The sequence below is a fragment of the Sycon ciliatum genome, chromosome 1, assembly GCF_964019385.1.
Source record: "Sycon ciliatum chromosome 1, ocSycCili1.1, whole genome shotgun sequence".
Taxonomy (NCBI): domain Eukaryota; kingdom Metazoa; phylum Porifera; class Calcarea; order Leucosolenida; family Sycettidae; genus Sycon; species Sycon ciliatum.
In genome coordinates this window covers 69,948,945-69,966,324 of record NC_088643.1, presented here as the reverse complement: position 1 = coordinate 69,966,324, position 17,380 = coordinate 69,948,945, and the positions used below count along the sequence as shown (strand labels likewise).

At 49.4% G+C, this 17,380-nt stretch overlaps 1 protein-coding gene across 2 annotated transcripts; it reads right to left on the bottom strand.

The window, feature by feature from the left end:
* Window positions 1-45: 45 nt before the first annotated feature.
* Window positions 46-12,005, bottom strand: LOC135805172 (clusterin-associated protein 1-like). 2 transcript variants are annotated; one of them, XM_065319175.1, is made up of 14 exons: window positions 11,432-12,005; window positions 10,681-10,792; window positions 9,985-10,069; window positions 9,514-9,648; window positions 5,875-5,928; window positions 5,103-5,198; window positions 4,829-4,912; window positions 4,501-4,634; window positions 4,082-4,139; window positions 3,597-3,680; window positions 3,110-3,275; window positions 2,478-2,515; window positions 2,117-2,180; window positions 46-510 (listed from the first exon to the last, which is right to left on the bottom strand). In XM_065319175.1, the coding sequence occupies exons 1-14, from the start codon at window positions 11,451-11,453 to the stop codon at window positions 506-508; spliced, it is 1,137 nt and encodes a 378-aa protein (XP_065175247.1). In that variant the 5' UTR covers window positions 11,454-12,005; the 3' UTR covers window positions 46-505. The 2 variants fall into 2 exon arrangements, with proteins under 2 accessions (XP_065175247.1, XP_065175246.1); XM_065319174.1 differs by lacking the exon at window positions 2,117-2,180 and having other exon boundaries at window positions 46-327; window positions 374-510; window positions 11,432-12,002.
* Between the last annotated feature and the right edge of the window lie 5,375 nt (window positions 12,006-17,380).

Here is a 17,380-nt window from a genome sequence, read left to right as displayed (position 1 = left end):
GAGCGTACGAGTATATTGTGCTGAGCAGCTCACAACAAGATCACGTAGAGCATGCAGCATGTGCATGGAATAGAATAAGATAACGTCACGATAAGGGCAGGTAACAGACTTTTTACTGTGTCATAGCGGCCTTCAACACTCAAGGTCATCAGATAGGTTGCATGTCTTGGATGCTGCCAAAGGCACTAATACATCTACAGTGGGACAGGAGTTCTCTCCAATCAAACAAAAACGAAAAATTAATAGAATAGAAAACTACGCACTGTACATGGTGTTGTGGAGAAATAGGTCGGCTGAAGTCAGTACATGTATCAGAAAAGATGGCAACTGGCTCGCGTTGCTGCCATAGCCTAGAAGTCTTCATCGCTGTCACCCAGCTCGCGTTGCTGCCATAGCCTAGAAGTCTTCATCGCTGTCACCCAGCTCTCGTTCACTACCGCCATAGTCCTCGATGTCTAATGATTCTTCCTGGCCGACGTCACCTATGCGGGGACGGAACTCGCCGTCATCCTGTGCAGGAACAGAAAAGAAGTGCAGCCACCTAGTTACCTATTGCCGTTCCTGGACGCACTTAACCCAACACAAACCAAACTTGGCTACTTGTACTACGGACTGCTTGGGCCGTTTAAACATGCGAATTTTCAATCCGGGTTGAAAGTCTGTACGGTGGAAATGAATAGGCGGGTGTTTTACGTGAGAACTCCGACCCGGGTTGATTACTGATATGAGTATGCGTCCATTTCTTGAGTCCTGTATAATTGCACGACTTCAACACGTGTCAAGCACAATGCGTCATGTAAACGCTCCGGTCAATCTGTGTTCACGGTGGGATGAAACTTGACCCAGGTTGAACTCAACCGACATGGAAAACTCTCATATAAACACAGCCTCGGTGATGCTGCGATGCGTTTGCTTTGCTTTGCTGATACTGGCGTGTAAAGTTTTGTACGAGAAACCATTCCGGCAGTGGTCCTCAACTGGCAGCATTCAGCTGCAGTCAACACTGAACATGATTAAACAGCACAGGAATGTGATAAAATGATACTGAGCTGTCCAGACCCAGACACGACCAGCTGTTACCTGCATGACAGGCTGTGCGCCACTTTCTGAACGGTGCCCTGTCTAACAGTGTGGACTCAACTATGTGTTCAGTTAGGGCCACCAGTCCACAAAGAATAGTCACTATGTGTTCAGTTAGGGCCACCAGTCCACAAAGAATAGTCACTATGTGTTCAGTTAGGGCCACCAGTCCACAAAGAATAGTCACTATGTGTTCAGTTAGGGCCACCAGTGCACAAAGAATAGTCACTATGTGTTCAGTTAGGGCCACCAGTCCACAAAGAATAGTCACTATGTGTTCAGTTAGGGCCACCAGTCCACAAAGAATAGTCCGTACAGCCATCTTTCGAAGGGGTCTTAAAGTAATAGTCAACGCACGCTGCAGCGTATGTATATGCACTGAGACACTGGCCATTTGTCAGTGCCCGACAACTGGAAGACTAGAATGATCGCATGCTGTGGCGACAAAACATAGACGACTCGTGCTTTCTGGCAGCACACCAGCGTGTGCGCTCCAGCTCGCACTGCACGACATCATCAGTTTGGAGCAGACAGATATTCTCCCGGCACTACCCAGCAACACAACTCAACTCGTGTTTACTAACGCCCTGCGACGGCTGTGACCTGTGTGAAGATATAGTGGGAAGCCTGCTGGCCTGTGGTCTAGGTGGTCTAGGTTGTTGTTCTTCTTGCTGCTGCCTTCGCCGCTGAGGCCGCGGCGGGGGACTTTGACGCAAAGGCGCGACGGCATCCCTAAGCATTGGTGTTGGCGGCCTCGCCGCCTCTTGCCTTGTGGATGGACGTGCACCAGCTCTAGCCGCAGGACCCGGCCTTGCATCGGACATATCACTATGGCGACTGCTGTCCGGCTCCGCAGGCTGGAGGGGTAGAGGTACGAGGTCGGGCCTATCGCCACTGGCAGCCCAGGCAGGTCTGGACGTCTGCTCAGGAGGGGGGAAACTATCAGATCCAGCTTCTTCCTGCACGCTTGCATGCTCCCCAGTGATCCTGGTGATACTTCTGGGCAACTTCTCCTGTTCTGGCTGCAAATACCTACCTGTTGGAGGACGTTTTGGACGGCTTGCTGTTGTTGGGGAGAGGGTCTTTGCCTCGTCTTTGATCTTGGATTATCATGCAAGGGGAAAAGGAGTTAAACTAACATGTCAGAACTACAACAAATGTGACATTTTAAGGTGTGTGTGCGCGTGGAAGCATGCACTGTGCTGAAGAGCCAAAAGGGGACCATGACACTGTGCTGAAGAGGCAAAAGGGGACCATGACATTGTGCTGAAGAGGCAAAAGGGGACCATGACATTGTGCTGAAGAGGCAAAAGGGGACCATAACATTGTGCTGAAGAGGCAAAAGGGGACCATGACATTGACAAACATGTATACAGCAGTTGTAGTACGGGACTTACATCATCACCGAGTCCATCGATTTCTTCTGAAGTTTCTTCTGCAAGCATATTGCAAACAGGACATGCATGCACAACATGGAATCATTGCTATTCAGAGACCACATATGGTAGTAACCGCGCCAGCTACTGGAGCAAAGTGTGTAGTATTCACCCCGTCAAGGTGATAGGCCTTATGCACGTTGTACACGGATGCACGAAATCCCGTAGAATCTCGTAGAATCTTGTAGAATCCCGTAGACCCGGTTGGGTGTTGAATGTGCTGGACCCTATTGTGTTTACTGCTATTTCCACTATGAAATGGGCCCTGAAGGCATTTCAAACGAAAACATTTTCTGGCAGAGATCTAAATAGTCGTCAGTTCAATCCCAAAGTGAAGAAGCTGGAAAAGCGATTGTTTGCCATGAATTATGAGGCTAAATGGGTCAAACGCGCATGTATAGCACACAATGAACACCCAACCGGGTATGTACACACCTACGGCCCTACATGTAGTACAGAACTTCGTACATCTGCACAACGTGCATACTGAGGACTATTATTGAGCATACGCCAAAATGAAAATATCAAACATCAAATGTCTTTATTATCATTCTTATCTTCGGTCTTCATTTCAGAATAGAGTGATGGGTTACCTTCATCGTCGTCTTCGTCGTCGTCGTCATCATCGTCTCCCTCATCATCATCATCTCCCAGACCAGCGACAATGACACCATCAGCACCAGCAACACCTGCCAGTAAGCTCTCTTGCTGTTGACTGTGCGCCTGCTCCTGAATAGCTTGGAGTTCCCTTGCACGTTCCTGCCAACAAGAATCATGAGCAACAGCACGGAGATATGACAGCCAGAAAGAACATCTCGCGTAGACCCATTGCAGCCTGCGATAAGCTACAGCATACGGTACAGGCTATGCTAGACACCATCACCCCACAATAGCACAAGCATGTCTGAAAAGTTGCGTCACTTGTGTGTGTACAGGCCGGGACTGGTACCAGAGAGAACAGTAAAGTTCTCCAGCAGCATGACGCTCTTGGGTACATGACGACGTTGGGTACATGCATGCATTGGGCGGTGCAGTGATGAGCCCATCCCATCTGCATGCCCGATTACTTCTAGCTCTTACCAAGTACTTCTCCTGCTCTTCTTTGTTGATCTCCGCCACTTTGGACTCCAGAAACTTGACATTGCGAAATTTGCCCACGTATACCTGTGCAGTATGACGACAATAGCATCCAGTTCTTACAGTATGGATAACAACTAAGCTGATGGTAAACTCATCTGGCACTATCCAGTGACATGATCACCTAATGCCAAACAAGAAACAACGTCTGAAATTGATGATCATACCGGTATGCTGTCAAGCATTGACGGATCGAAAACGGGTAAATCTGTGTTCTCGAAGCCGTTCCAATTCACATTGGTGCACAACAAAACTGATCACCTGGGAATCAGCAAGCCCGGCAGCATCATACCATGTGATCATTTTTTCGTGGCTGAGCTTCAGGCCCTGCTGCAAATGACCCTTCCCCACGTGCACTCATGTATCTATTGGCACTATGATTGTCATCACCATCACCAGCACACATCACAGAAATCAAAGCTACCTACTTCATAGAGGTCTCTCATAACGGTCTCCAGCTTGTCAAAGTCATCCATGAATGCTGGCCTGCACACGGTACCAACAAGACATAAAGCATCATAAATTAAGGGGCCGTCCATAACTATCGAAAATGTTTCGTTAATGGGTGGGCGGGTCGAGGAGTTTCGTTATGGAAAATATCAATAGCTGAAACATAAATCCATTCTAGCTGTCAAGTCAATATGTTTTTCAGTCAAGGGTGGATAGGGGATAGTTAAGACTAAACTTTTTGTTCCGTGAAACTAATCGACAATGCCCGGGATGGCCCCCGATACCCCAACATATCCGATAATCATTAAAAAAAATGCTGATCCATCGGAGCATCCTCTCACACAGGGGAGTCCTCTCAGCGGCAACTTGCGAGTGGCGTAGACCATGACTGACTGACCTGACATTCTTCAGTGCTCGCATTCGCTTTCCGGCACGTTTCAGCTCTTCTTTCTTGCGAGTGATCTTTGCCAAGAGATCGCTTTCATCCGACGCCAGCTCATCAATCATCTTCTGCTTGTGTTGGATGTTGTTCTAGGGGCACAGAGAATACACAATATAGAGTCGACTGGTAGGCGACTCCTAAAAGAAACATTCTGAAGTAAAGAGCCACGGAACACCTTTAGAAGTAACCGGCCCAGACTCCCCTTGCATTGAACCGGAATTCAAGATCGACACGTCGTGTTCTAAATCCAAGCCCCCAGATGTACTTGCGTTTTTCCACTAACCATGAGCGATTCGATGCAGCGCTTCATTCCAGCTTCGATTTCCCTCATGTCGAGCTCCTTGGAAAGAGCTGTTTCGCGTTGCTCCTGTTAAAAAAATAGACAGGATGGCAAACACAAAGGTTCCTTGGTGACAGTTCTCATACACATTTGCGGCAAGTGCTACTCAGCGCCTCAAGGTACAAAGGTGATTGACTACTACAAGTACTCAGCATTTCTAACAGTAAACGGCATCAATTTGTTGTTGTATACAGCTGACTTCGCCTTAAAAGCTCACCCGGAGTTCTGTCTCACGGCCTAGCAGGTCATATAGCCTTGCACCGCGTTCGGTCAGCTCCGACGCCATTTCTCGGACCTTCTTTTGGTCCTCCATCTGGGAAAGATACAGAGAAAATATTGACGCAAGATCAAGAACTGGAAAGTCAGCTGACTTCGCCTTAAAAGCTCACCCGGAGTTCTGTCTCACGGCCTAGCAGGTCATATAGCCATTGGGTTTCTCAGCACTGTTCATTGCTGGCTTGTAGGACATATCCTGCTTTGCATTTTTTTAACTGCCGGGCTGTGCCATGCTCCATTCTACACAGCAGACCCGCACTGCGTATTGTGCATGAGCTTACTCCAAGAACATGTACTATTATATCACATCGTATATTTGTGGCAAAAACCCCGAATCACGACAACTCCCACCAAGTCATCCTTTTTCAGTATTTTAAACATTACCTCCAATAGCACCCACTTTGATAAGCTTGCAACAGGAAAGCTAGATGTGTACCGACAGATTCGTGGAGCTCCACATACAGGAGTCACTTCGGGGTGACTGCGCAGTGCTCTGAACTAGGGTTTATCTGCCATGGCTGCCATTGTTGTGAGGGTTACACATCCTTTATCCCTCATTCCCTTTTTTTTGGGTCTCCCAACCAAGGTCAGGTGCCCACTTGCTAGCTGATGATAACAATTTGACATGCTGGAAAACTTGAAAAAAAAACCAGTAAAACACACATCCGAAATGGTCCACGGTGAATCTATCCGATCGCCAAGCCAAAACGTACCAACTTGGCCAACTCCTGTGGTGTAGGTCGTACGAAGCCGGTTGCGGAACTCTCCTACATCGACAATTCATAGGACAAAAGAGACAGCGCAAGGAACCGCGCATGAAATGAAAACAGTTCTTCATTAGTGTCAAACATATACATGCACACATGCACAGCTACACAACTACTTCCAAGTACATACATCATCACACACACACACACACACACACACACACACACACACACACACACACACACACACACACACACACACACACTCCACACACTATACACACTATACACACTATACACACTATACACACTATACACACACACACCTTGAACGTGCCCATTGCCGATGGCAATGATAGCGAAGGGACTATCTGCTAGCTTTGCACACACACACACACACACACACACACACACACACACACACACACACACACACACACACACACACACACACACACACACACACCATTGGACCATTGGACGCCCATCGCCGGAGGCGATGATAGCGATGCTACAGCAGAAGCCATAGCAATTTGTGCTGGGATTGCACCATTCAACAGTTTGCAAGGCTGAAGAATTGACCGCCACTATTCAGCCTGGTCACCCCCCCCCCCACACCTGGTCCTGGTAAACACTGCCATTACGGTCACGTGTCCCCTTACGGGGCCGACAATAGAACGACGAGCGGGACCATGTTCGAGAGAGCCATCTCCAGCAGCTATGGATCTGGCTATGGATCTGGCTATGGATCTGGTCGCTTATCATCGGAAACGATTCCTCTCACGGCTGCCGCTAGAAGTGGTCCATCACTCTCCACAACAGAGCGAACATTCCATGAGCCAACGCTCAGAGTCGTTCCAACCCCCCCCCCCCCACACACACATACACACACACACACACACACACACACACACACACACACACACACACACACACACAAACACGCACGCACGCATACACACACACACACACTACTACTACTACTACTATTGACAGCTGCCAGAAATGGCCACGCCGCTCCCCAAAGGGAGGTACTGTCAGAGAGGTTAGGGGGGAGGAAGGCAATGCTCCAAGTGGCGTTCCAGATCTTGCCGCCTCCGGAACCGTCGGTTGTGGCAAACTTGGCAGTGAAACTTGAATTGTTGGCGTTCAGCCACAGTAGGGCGCTTTGGACAGGTTCCACAACGGTGACGCTTGAGACCCGCAGCCGATTTAAATGAACGCTGACAGTTCGTGCAAGTTACACCAGGAACAACAAGAGGAGCAGGGGCAGGGGCCGGCGGCTGGTCGACATCGCCTAGCCGACACTTATGCACCGCAAAGCCTCCTCTGCTACGTAGCCATCGGTTGCATGTTGGACACTGTACTGATCCAGGCTGCTCCGATACCGGGAGCTGACGGATTGCTGAACACTTGTGACGGACCATGTCGGAACTACGGCGGAACAGACGGTTGCAGGTTGGGCACTCGATGCTCTTCGGGGCGGGTTCCTTGTCCTCACCTGCTGCTGTCACCACTCCACGCCACTCTCCACGATCGCTTGCCAACTCAAACCAGTTACGCACTCCAGCCACGGATAGGTCCGTGTGAATGGTGTCCTTCCAGCGACGACGAGGTCCACAGAATGGCCGAGACTGAGGGAGACAGGCAAACAGCAACTGCTTCGGTACTCTGGTGTCATCAAGACGAGCCAGGTGCCCAAGCCACTCCAACCGTCTCTGCTGCACCATGCGTGACAATGGTGTGGGATCACCCCACTGTGCTCGCAGTTCTTGTGAAGAGATGCGCTGTTCCCACTGTCGGCCTCGCGATACGCCAAGGATGGAGCGAATGTTGGCATGGTGAAACCGGTCCATTCTATCTAAATCTGCCTTCAACGGCGTCCAGCATTCTGAACCATACAGAACCGTTGACAGTACGCAAACGACATACAGGTGGCGCCTGGTAGGGAGGTTCAGGCTCCGGTCATGTAGGATGCGCCGAAGACCACCAAAGGCCCCTGCACCCTTTGCTAGACGGCTCCGAATGTCCGCTTGCGACCGCGAGTCTGGAGTGATGGTGGAACCAAGATAGGGGAATGAGGTGACTGCTTCAACCCTATCACTGCCAATGACCAAATCAGAGCAATCAGCAGGGCAAACTCCGAAACCTGCAACGAGAAGCTTGGTCTTGGTCATGCTCACTGTGAGACCCAAGCTGGATGCGACCTCACAAAAGGCACACAGGGATTGATCGGCTGCGTTGCGAGTTGTAGCGAGCAGTACAGCATCATCCGCAAACTCGAAGTCATCAGCATGGCCGGACTCGGAGTGGGGACGACGCCTAGTGACACGAGGGAACAGCTGGCCATCAATTGTGAAGCTGAAGTCCACACCAGACTCTATTCCACGCTCAACGAGAAGGGATCGCCAACGCTCAATAACTAAGCCGAAGTACAAGTTAAACAGTACAGGTGCCATAACGCACCCTTGGCGCAGCCCATTCTTGACAGATATCGGATCCGTGCAACCACCGGCAACGCGAACGCAAGCTGACATGTCTGTATGGAATGATTTGATGATGGCCACAGTCGGGGGCGGCACACCCAGCCGCAGCAATGCCTGCCAAAGAGCTTCGCGAGGGACAGAGTCGTATGCTTTGCGGAGATCCACAAATACGCAGAAGAGCTTCGATCGATGTTCGTACGACTTCTCGACAAGTTGACGGACAGAGAAGATGGCGTCCGCACAACCACGGTGCCGCCGAAACCCGCATTGGGATTCAGGCAGTTCCGCCTCAGCAATACCTTGCAATCGGTTTTGCATGATCCGAGCAGCCAACTTGCCGACAACCTCCAGCAATGCGATCCCTCGCCAATTATCGCAACGAGAGAGGTCGCCCTTCTTTGGAATCGGTACCAGCAGTGCATCGCGCCAGTCCTGGGGCACGCAACCCCCCGACCAGACAGATTGGAGTAGGTCCAGGAGGAGTGGATGGAGGACAGGCACACCAACCTTCAGCAGCTCCGGCACAATCTGTGACATACCACCAGCTTTGCCATTCTGTAGGTGTCTAATTGCCTGAGTCAGCTCATCCTCCGATGGTGGCAGTGAGAGGGAGTCCTCGACCTCACGCTGAGGGATAAGTTGGAAGACATGCGGATCGTACACACTGCAGACATTCAAGACACCCGAGAAATGCCCATGCCACGTGCCCTGCTGCTCCTGAACAGATTCGCAAAGAACTCCATCGGCATTGCGGATGGATTGGACAGACAGGGGTTGCAAGCCCCCAAAGCAGCGTTGCATGTCGCGAATGGCAGACCAGACAGCTTTGCCACTGAAACGTCCACGGTGCACCACCGCCGCTTTGTCCATCAACCAAGTTGTTTTTGCCTTCCGGATACCAGTACGAGCCCGGCCACGCGCTTCTTTGAATGCCCGGTGATCAGAGTCCCAGGGGGGACACACACACACATACACACACACACACACACACACACACACACACACACACACACACACATGTAAAGTGACCCTCCAACATCTGGTGCAGATCAATATCAAGATTACTATCAACTTATCATCCAGGACCAAATCACGGTCCATGCGCGGGGGCATGGGTGGTGTGGGTGGTAGGTGACTGCATGGGTGGTGGGTGACTCACTTCCTCTGGGTTGTAGTTCTTAGCGGCTTCCATCGCTTTCCGCAGCGAGCTAGCCACCTTCAGCAGCTCCTGAACACAATGGCCATCAGCCGAGTATAGACGTCTCGGGTTCAACTTGATGCCGCTCTCTTTAAACTGCACACCCACACCCACATACGCGCATGCACACACACACACACACACACACACACACACACACACACACACACACACACACATACACACACAGAGGATATACTATTATGGAATTGGAGGAGCACCGTCCCTTAACAACCAATTCATCCTGTACCACACCACTGTACACACTCCGTAGAGGTATTCACGTACGCGGCACATGGCGGGAAAAGCAAGGGCCCGTGAGCGACAAATGTGCATGCTCGCATGCGTACAACGTGGACCTGCACGTGTGTGATGTGCATGTATTTTTGTGTTCATCCACCACGCGGATGGTAGGACAGCAAGTTCACTTACTAAGAATTCCACATGTGTTGTGATAAAGAACGTTCGATCGTGCTCGTTCTCCGTCGACACCGGCAGACCAGGGTCATCTTGATACCTGCAGCCAGGGTACCGACACATAACAGCACGACTTCAACCAGACCGCGCTCTGACAGGACAGCACAACGTAGAAAGTAGCACTGGAAATGGAAGCACAGGGTGTTTAGGATGCAGGTTCAGGCATACGGGTACATATGTATTGTGAATGCCTCCTCTCCGGCATCAGCATGCTGCCGGGCAGGCAGGAGTCAGCAGCACTGCAATGCAGTCTATTTCTGCACGTCTCTTCTGTCTGTGAGGTCAACAACCGTGATATGAATTACATAACCCACAACTACCTGCACAGCCACTACCCCGGGGTGCTGTGACAACGGCAGAACTTCACATCACGTGACATTGTTCAATAGGTTACGCTGGCAAACAGTGAAACCTGGCGAGCAGAGAGTTAAACCCAACGCAGGGTTACGTACAACCCTGTATCTATCATGCGCATGATACAGCAATTGTGTACGGGTTCGTCACGTGATGTGAAGTTCTGCCGTCGCAGACCCCATAGCTGGAGCGGCACACTCTTGGAGATATCAATAGCAGATACTTTGTAGACACATGAATATTATGTTGCTGGTATTGTAACATGAGCACATAGCTGGCTGCTGGCAATGCACCAACCTTGTGGTAAACCACTGCAGCATTTCAGCCACCAGCGGGAAGTTCGGGTTGCGGAAGCTCTCGATGGATAGCTGCCGTGGGTAGTCCAGATACCACAGGTGCTCGCGTAACGCTGTATCACACATACGCACACACACACGCACACGAACACATGTACGCACAGGCGTGCACACACACACCATTGCAGTGGAGTTTCGGTTGCATGTGAAGGCAAAGTACACGTGTGCCTTGCTAGTTGCTACCTGCATCTAAGTTAGAACGTTCCACAGCCAGGCACAGGTGTTGAGTCATGGTTTTGCAGATTCAATGCATTGTCAAATGTGTCAGGTACTGAGCGCTGCGCTGGGCATCCCGAACAGAACACCAATCTACCATCACCGACCGTTCTGGACGGCTGTACATCTATGTCTGTACAGTGCACTGCCTAGTCACGCTAGTCACGTGATAAAGGTTCATAAAACACAGTCTACCAGGAGTACATGTATCCCCCCCCCCCCCCCCTGTCTCACTAGAATAATAATGACTCGGATTTTGAGCTGCAGCTGTAGCTGCCCGTGTGGATGTGTAGGCGTGAGGATTGTGACACTGTGACATTGTGACATTCAATGACACAGCCACCTTGCATGGCCCCTACCATTAATTATTGTTCCTACTTCTTTTTCATTCAGAGCTCATAAGTTAGCTGGGGTTGTGTTTGACGTAAAGAACAAAAACAAACAAAACATGGTACTACGTGCTATTCATTGCTTACCTCTCATTTCGTAGAAGGGCATTTTCGCTCGCTTCAATAGCCTCAGTAGGCCACCAGCAGCGAATGCACGCTACTGCACTGTAGTTCGTGTAATTGCTGCTTCTGCTCAGTCACCGGTACTACGCGGTGTACCCGAATCCAATCGCGATACTGTTCAGGCCGCCGTTCTGCTTGCCTATGTGGCGAGGGTGTATCAGTTGATCTATCTGCCTTTCAGAGCGAGTATCCTGAATTGTTGGTATTCCCAACAGCTAGAGAATGACTATCCAGCTCCACGTAACAAGTTACGTGTCGTTGCCTCGGACCGTGACACCGCCTAGCGTAGGTCAGAGACGGCAAACGCTGCAAGTATGTGTAGCTCCAAATTTAGGAAGCCAGGATCCGTTCCCTACGTGAATGAGCTTGCTGGAACACGACACATTCACCATGTTCACCTTCCCAAACTAATACTTACTTATTATCATGAATAGTCTGAGTCACTTGTGAGTTTCATTGGTGACTTCAGCCTTCAGCTGCAAGGTCCATACCAGGATCATATCAGCTGAAGCACTGAAGCCTGAAAAGGCTGAAGTCAGAGGTGCTTTTTGCGAACCGGTAAAAACTACGAAGACGGATTATTATGTACTTGTTACTAATAGTAATACTATGTTACTTGCATGTATTGTTAGGTTCGCGCGCGAGCCAGCCAAGCTTGTGTGCATGGGCACCGTTGTCATGCTAACGACTGTAGCATTATTTTATGGCAATTATGCGCTTATTTTTTTAGGTTTTTTAATAAGGCACCCAGGGCTAGCATACTACTACTACTAGCACTCGGATCGAACTCATGAGTGAGTCGAGTAACCATGGTAACGTACATGTATCGTAGATCTACGGTACGAGTACGAGGTGATTTGGCTTTTAAATTTTGGCATTTTTTAACAAAATTTAATGTGTAAAATTTGCTTTTCTTCTGCAAGTTCTGGCTGTTTCTCTGTGTTCCGGATGGCTGTATCGAAGATATGGCTGGTGGCAAATGAGAGCCAGTTTATCGTAGATCAACCATTGACCAGAAAATTTGGTGCATATAATTTAATTCTCCCTCAGTGCCACGTCGGTAGGCCCCAGCGAGCGGCAGATGCTAGCTAAATGTTGCCAAGATGCTTTTTGGGATGCTAGCTGACAACTCAGAAAGATGCTAGTTTGGATGCTAGACAACACGAATTATGCTACCTATTAATGGTAATCATTCGGGTGAAACATTTGGGTGAAACCTTTGGGTTGAAAACGGTGTTCCGTGCTATTTATGAATTCTCACAAAGCAGGTATGTAAAAAGAGTTTTTAAAGGTGCGATGTTGGCATCGTGTTGCTATGGAACTATTTGCAATACAAAAGAGCAAATACCAAGAAGTACCAATGGCAATGTGGGTCTTGGTCACAACTAGGTAATGCAAACAAATTGAATGTAGTGCATGCAATAATTACCGTAATACTAGTTTCATAGTGTAATCTAGACCGAATTCCACATCCAGAATGCCAAAATTGGCAAAAATGTATCGGATGCCGGTAAAAACTGCTGTTTATGCTAGCATCGTGTGGAGTCACAAAAAGGCCCTTTTATGCTACTTTGGGTGCTAGCATTTGCCGCTGGTGCCTACACGTCGGTATAACTACGTGTAGTGGTGGGTGCTTTGCGGAAACAGCCTCTTTTACGGGCAAAAGCATGAGAAACCAAGGTATGATAAGAAGATACTTATCATGAGTAGACATGGTACTTGTACCTAGAACACAAGTAGAAGGCTAGATAGAGAGGTCCAGAGTCGAGAGCTAGCTGCTCACGACAAATCCCCAGCTGTAATGTCGAAAGTTATGAAAAAGTTTGCTCGTAAGGTGGCCTCCCCTCTCCACGCTGGCCGTGGAAGGGAAGGTTCGCCACCTAGTTCAGAGAGTGATATCACAGTAGATGCGTCTCCCCCTGCTCCAGGTACAGGCATTGGACAAAAACGTAGAGCTGAGAGCCCGACGGAGAGTCTCGCCCCGAGTGACACTGAAGTCAGACAAACAGGTGCAGAGAAATCCAGCACGCCTGCACCGCTCCAAGTGCAGCCCTGTGCGTCGGGCCTGTGAACGCTGGTGGTGACGGCCAGAGCATCACTGTAGAGATGAGAGACATGTTTGAAAATTTCCGTCATGAACTTCGAACGGAGCTGAAGACAATCGTGACAGACAGCATTGCCGAGACCATCGGACAACGTCTGGACAGCCTCGAAGTCGTCGTGAACGAGCAGCGCCAGGACATCAACCGCCTGTCAGCGGAGAACCGGCGCTTGAAAGCCGCTATCGAAAAATGTACTGAAGATGTTGTAATCTCAGAGAATGGCGCCAAGTCCGCCATTGCGGAAGTAAAGCAGACAGTCGCCACCTTCACTGCCAGACATCCTGTCGCCAACCTCACCAGCCCAAATCCAGCTGGAAATGCCATACAGGGCACCTCGGAGGCGACACTGCTTGACCTCGTGGCTGAAGCCACGGATAAAAGCAGCAGAGTGAACAACATCGTGCTACGCGGCCTTTTGGAGAGCCCCTCCGAAGACCTACCTGCCATAATCAGCACCTTGGCTCCGCAAGTTGCCCCCAAGGACATCCTGTCTGCGACGCGCATCGGTCAGTTACACAGTAACAGCACTGGTGCTGTCACGACTTCAGCTCGTCTAGTGCGAGCTGTGCTGGCTCCCACCACCAAAGCACAGCTAATGCGCCACAAAACGCAGGCCAAGCACAAAGGCGAGAACGTCTATATTCAGCACGATTTAACCCGCCAGGAACAGGCAAGACGAAAAGAGCTGGTTCCCAAGTTCCGTGCTCTGAGAAGCAAAGGCGTCAAATGCCACCTTCCACGTGATGCCATTACACTGAAGGGTAAACACTTGACATCCCAGGACATTGCCTGCCTCCTGACCACACAGAGCCAATAGGAAACAGCCCGGGCATCCCCAACACCACACAAGAGATCTGCAACTGCTACGGCTACCACTACTGCACCGTCTACCAGCACGATCAGTATTGCTCATTTATCACCAGCATCAACAGCTACAACTCGAAAGCTAAGTATTGCTCATATTAATGTATGTAGTCTTTATAATAAATTGCATGAGATCAAATCACTTCTACATGCTCATAATATTGATGTATTGACCCTCACTGAAACATGGTTGACCGACACTGTTCCTGATAACTGTATAAACATACCGAACTACACCGTGCACAGACAGGACAGGCAGACTGGGAGAGGAGGCGGTGTCTGCATGTATGTTAGAGATGAGTATGATAATCGGAGATTACACCACTCCTCAGACGTGGAAGTTCTTGCTGTGCAGATAAATGTATGCCAACAACCATTGACCATATTCGGCATTTACCGAGCGCCAGCGGTACCTGTAAGCTTCTGGTCGATCCTCACTGACTTGATCGACGACTCGCTGAGACGTGCACCAGCCTCCACCTGCTCTATTGTTCTAGGAGATTTCAATGTGAATGTACAAGATCCTAATCATACACACTACTCTCATCTACAAACACTCTGTAGTGATTTCGACCTCCGAAATGTTGTCACCTCGCCAACCAGATATCCAAGCGGAACAACGATAGATCTAGTATTAGTACCCAACTCCACTTTCACCACACCACCTGCAGTACTCAGCGGGACTGATATTGTCTTCAGTAGTTCGACTGTAATTGCGTGTGATATTTCAGACCATAATCTGGTTCATGTTCATTTCACCGTCCATTCTGATGCTCAGCCACACCAGACGAGTAGACAAATACAGATACGTAAGCCACCAGTTCGGTCTCTGAATATCATAGATTTCCAAGAAACAGCCACTGAGAAAATGTTCAACCTGTCCCACCACGCTAGTGCCTCATCGCCAGAGTCTCTAAACACACGCATTGTACATTGGCAGACTGCAGTTCAGGGTGCACTAGACGAGCATTGCCCTGGTAAACGTGTGAATATCAAGAAAGCATACGCTCCAGCCCCATGGATGGATGATGAACTCCGCCTTCTATTGTTTAAGCGCAAACGGGCGCACCGTGCAATGCTCAGACACCCAGACCAGTCAGATCTCGTACAACAGTTTAGAGCACTTCGCAGGCAATGCAAATACCTAACTAGAAAGAAACGGTCGACATACTTCCAAGAACAACTTGTCTGCCACAGAGGCCACCCAAGAGAACAGTGGGGTATTATAAACAATCTACTTGGCAGAGCTAAAGCAAATCAGGAACCTGCTGCTAATGTCTCCGACATCACAAAGACATTTGCGAAAGTCGTGAACGATCCCTCGATTTCTGATAGTGCACCTTGCATGCCCCACGGCCCTCTACCTGAATACTCATTAGCTCAGTTTTCATCAGTCAGTGTTCCGGAAGTGCAATACTACATCCAACGCATGAAAAGCCGTAAAGCCACCGGACCAGACAATGTTCCAGTTGCTGCTTACAAGTTAATCAACGATGAGATCGCTCCCTCACTATCCAAGTTGTTATCTGAATCTCTGACGTCTGGTGAATTCCCAGCTCCGTACAAGTCAGCCCATGTTCGCCCCATCCACAAGCGCGGTGATAGGTCGGTCTCCTCCAACTACAGACCAATATCACTGCTCCCCCATATGTCAAAGTTACTTGAGCACATAGTGCATGATCAACTCATACGCTACATCCAGAATGCACCACCCGCACTGCAACATCTCCCTGCAGAGCAATTCGCCTACCGCAGAGGCCACTCCTGCGAAGACTTGCTGACTTGTGTTACCAACGATTGGATGCTTGCCTTGGACAAGGGTGACTACGTAGTGGCTGCCTTCCTTGATATGTCAAAGGCCTTTGACACTGTCAACCACAACATGTTACTTCAAGAACTACTTGAGATTGGTATTGGCGGAGTCGCTCTGCAATGGTTTCACAGCTACCTTACAAACAGACAACAGTGCGTGGTCACTAAGACTCAACAAGGGCAACCATACACAAGCAACAGAGGCGTTCCACAAGGCTCTGTTTTAGGGCCGTTTCTATTTAACTTGTCCGTGAGGAAACTCCCCGCTGTGCCCAAACACTGCAAAGCCCGTCAATACGCAGATGATGTGTCTTTATACAGGGCGGGGAAGAATGTCCAGAACTTATGCAAAGACCTCACAGAGGACATCATCAAAGTAAAGGAATTCTTGGCAACGAGAGGTCTTATGTTGAACTCCTCGAAAACCCAGCTTGTTGTGTTCAGGCCAAAGTCGAAACCTCTTGACCCCGATGTCAACGTTCAGATTGAAGATGTCACCATCACCCCTAGTGCACACGTGAAATACCTCGGTATAGTTCTTGACGAACATCTCTCCTTTGGAGTTCACATTGCACAATTAGAACGTAAAATAGGCTGTAAGTTAGGAATGTTTAGAAAGGTCCGAGACCATTTAACGATCGATGCTAAGAGGGCTTTCTACATCTGTTCCATTCAGTCCATACTTGAGTATGGGTCTAATTCCTTTGCTCACTGCCTTTCTGCCTCCCTCCATGACCGTGTTGTCCGACTTAGTAATAGAGCGCTGCGTATTGTATTTTGCATGCCCCGCCTATCTGATGTCTCCCTTGTTCTTGCCCGCTACCATATCATTCCCTTGTCTGTCAGGTACCAATTCAAGCTGTACGTTCTAACGTACCGTGCGCTTCATGATCTGGCTAGTGTCTTTGTTGCTAACTGTTTCTGTCTCCGCTCTAATTCTACCTGCACTAGTTCTCGCACCCGCTCTCAAGTGTCCTCTTCCCTTGCTCTTCCGACAGCCAAACGTCGCTATGGTTTATTTTCTGTCACTTTCCTTGGCTCTGACCGCTGGAATGCCCTCCCAGCGGAGGTCCGCTCAAGTTCTTCCTTGCATACCTTCCGTAATTCTGTTCTTCATTTTTTAGGGTACCCTGTC

Excerpts from the sequence above, each read along its gene's own strand:
- LOC135805172 (XM_065319174.1), bottom strand. The coding sequence starts at position 11,453 with ATGCCCTTCTACGAAATGAGAG. Across the intron at positions 5,929-9,513 it reads AGAACTACAACCCAGAGGAA|GAGAGTTCCGCAACCGGCTT; the intron begins GTGAGTCACCCA and ends TTGTCGATGTAG. Across the intron at positions 4,913-5,102 it reads GCCGTGAGACAGAACTCCGG|GAGCAACGCGAAACAGCTCT; the intron begins GTGAGCTTTTAA and ends TTTTTTTAACAG.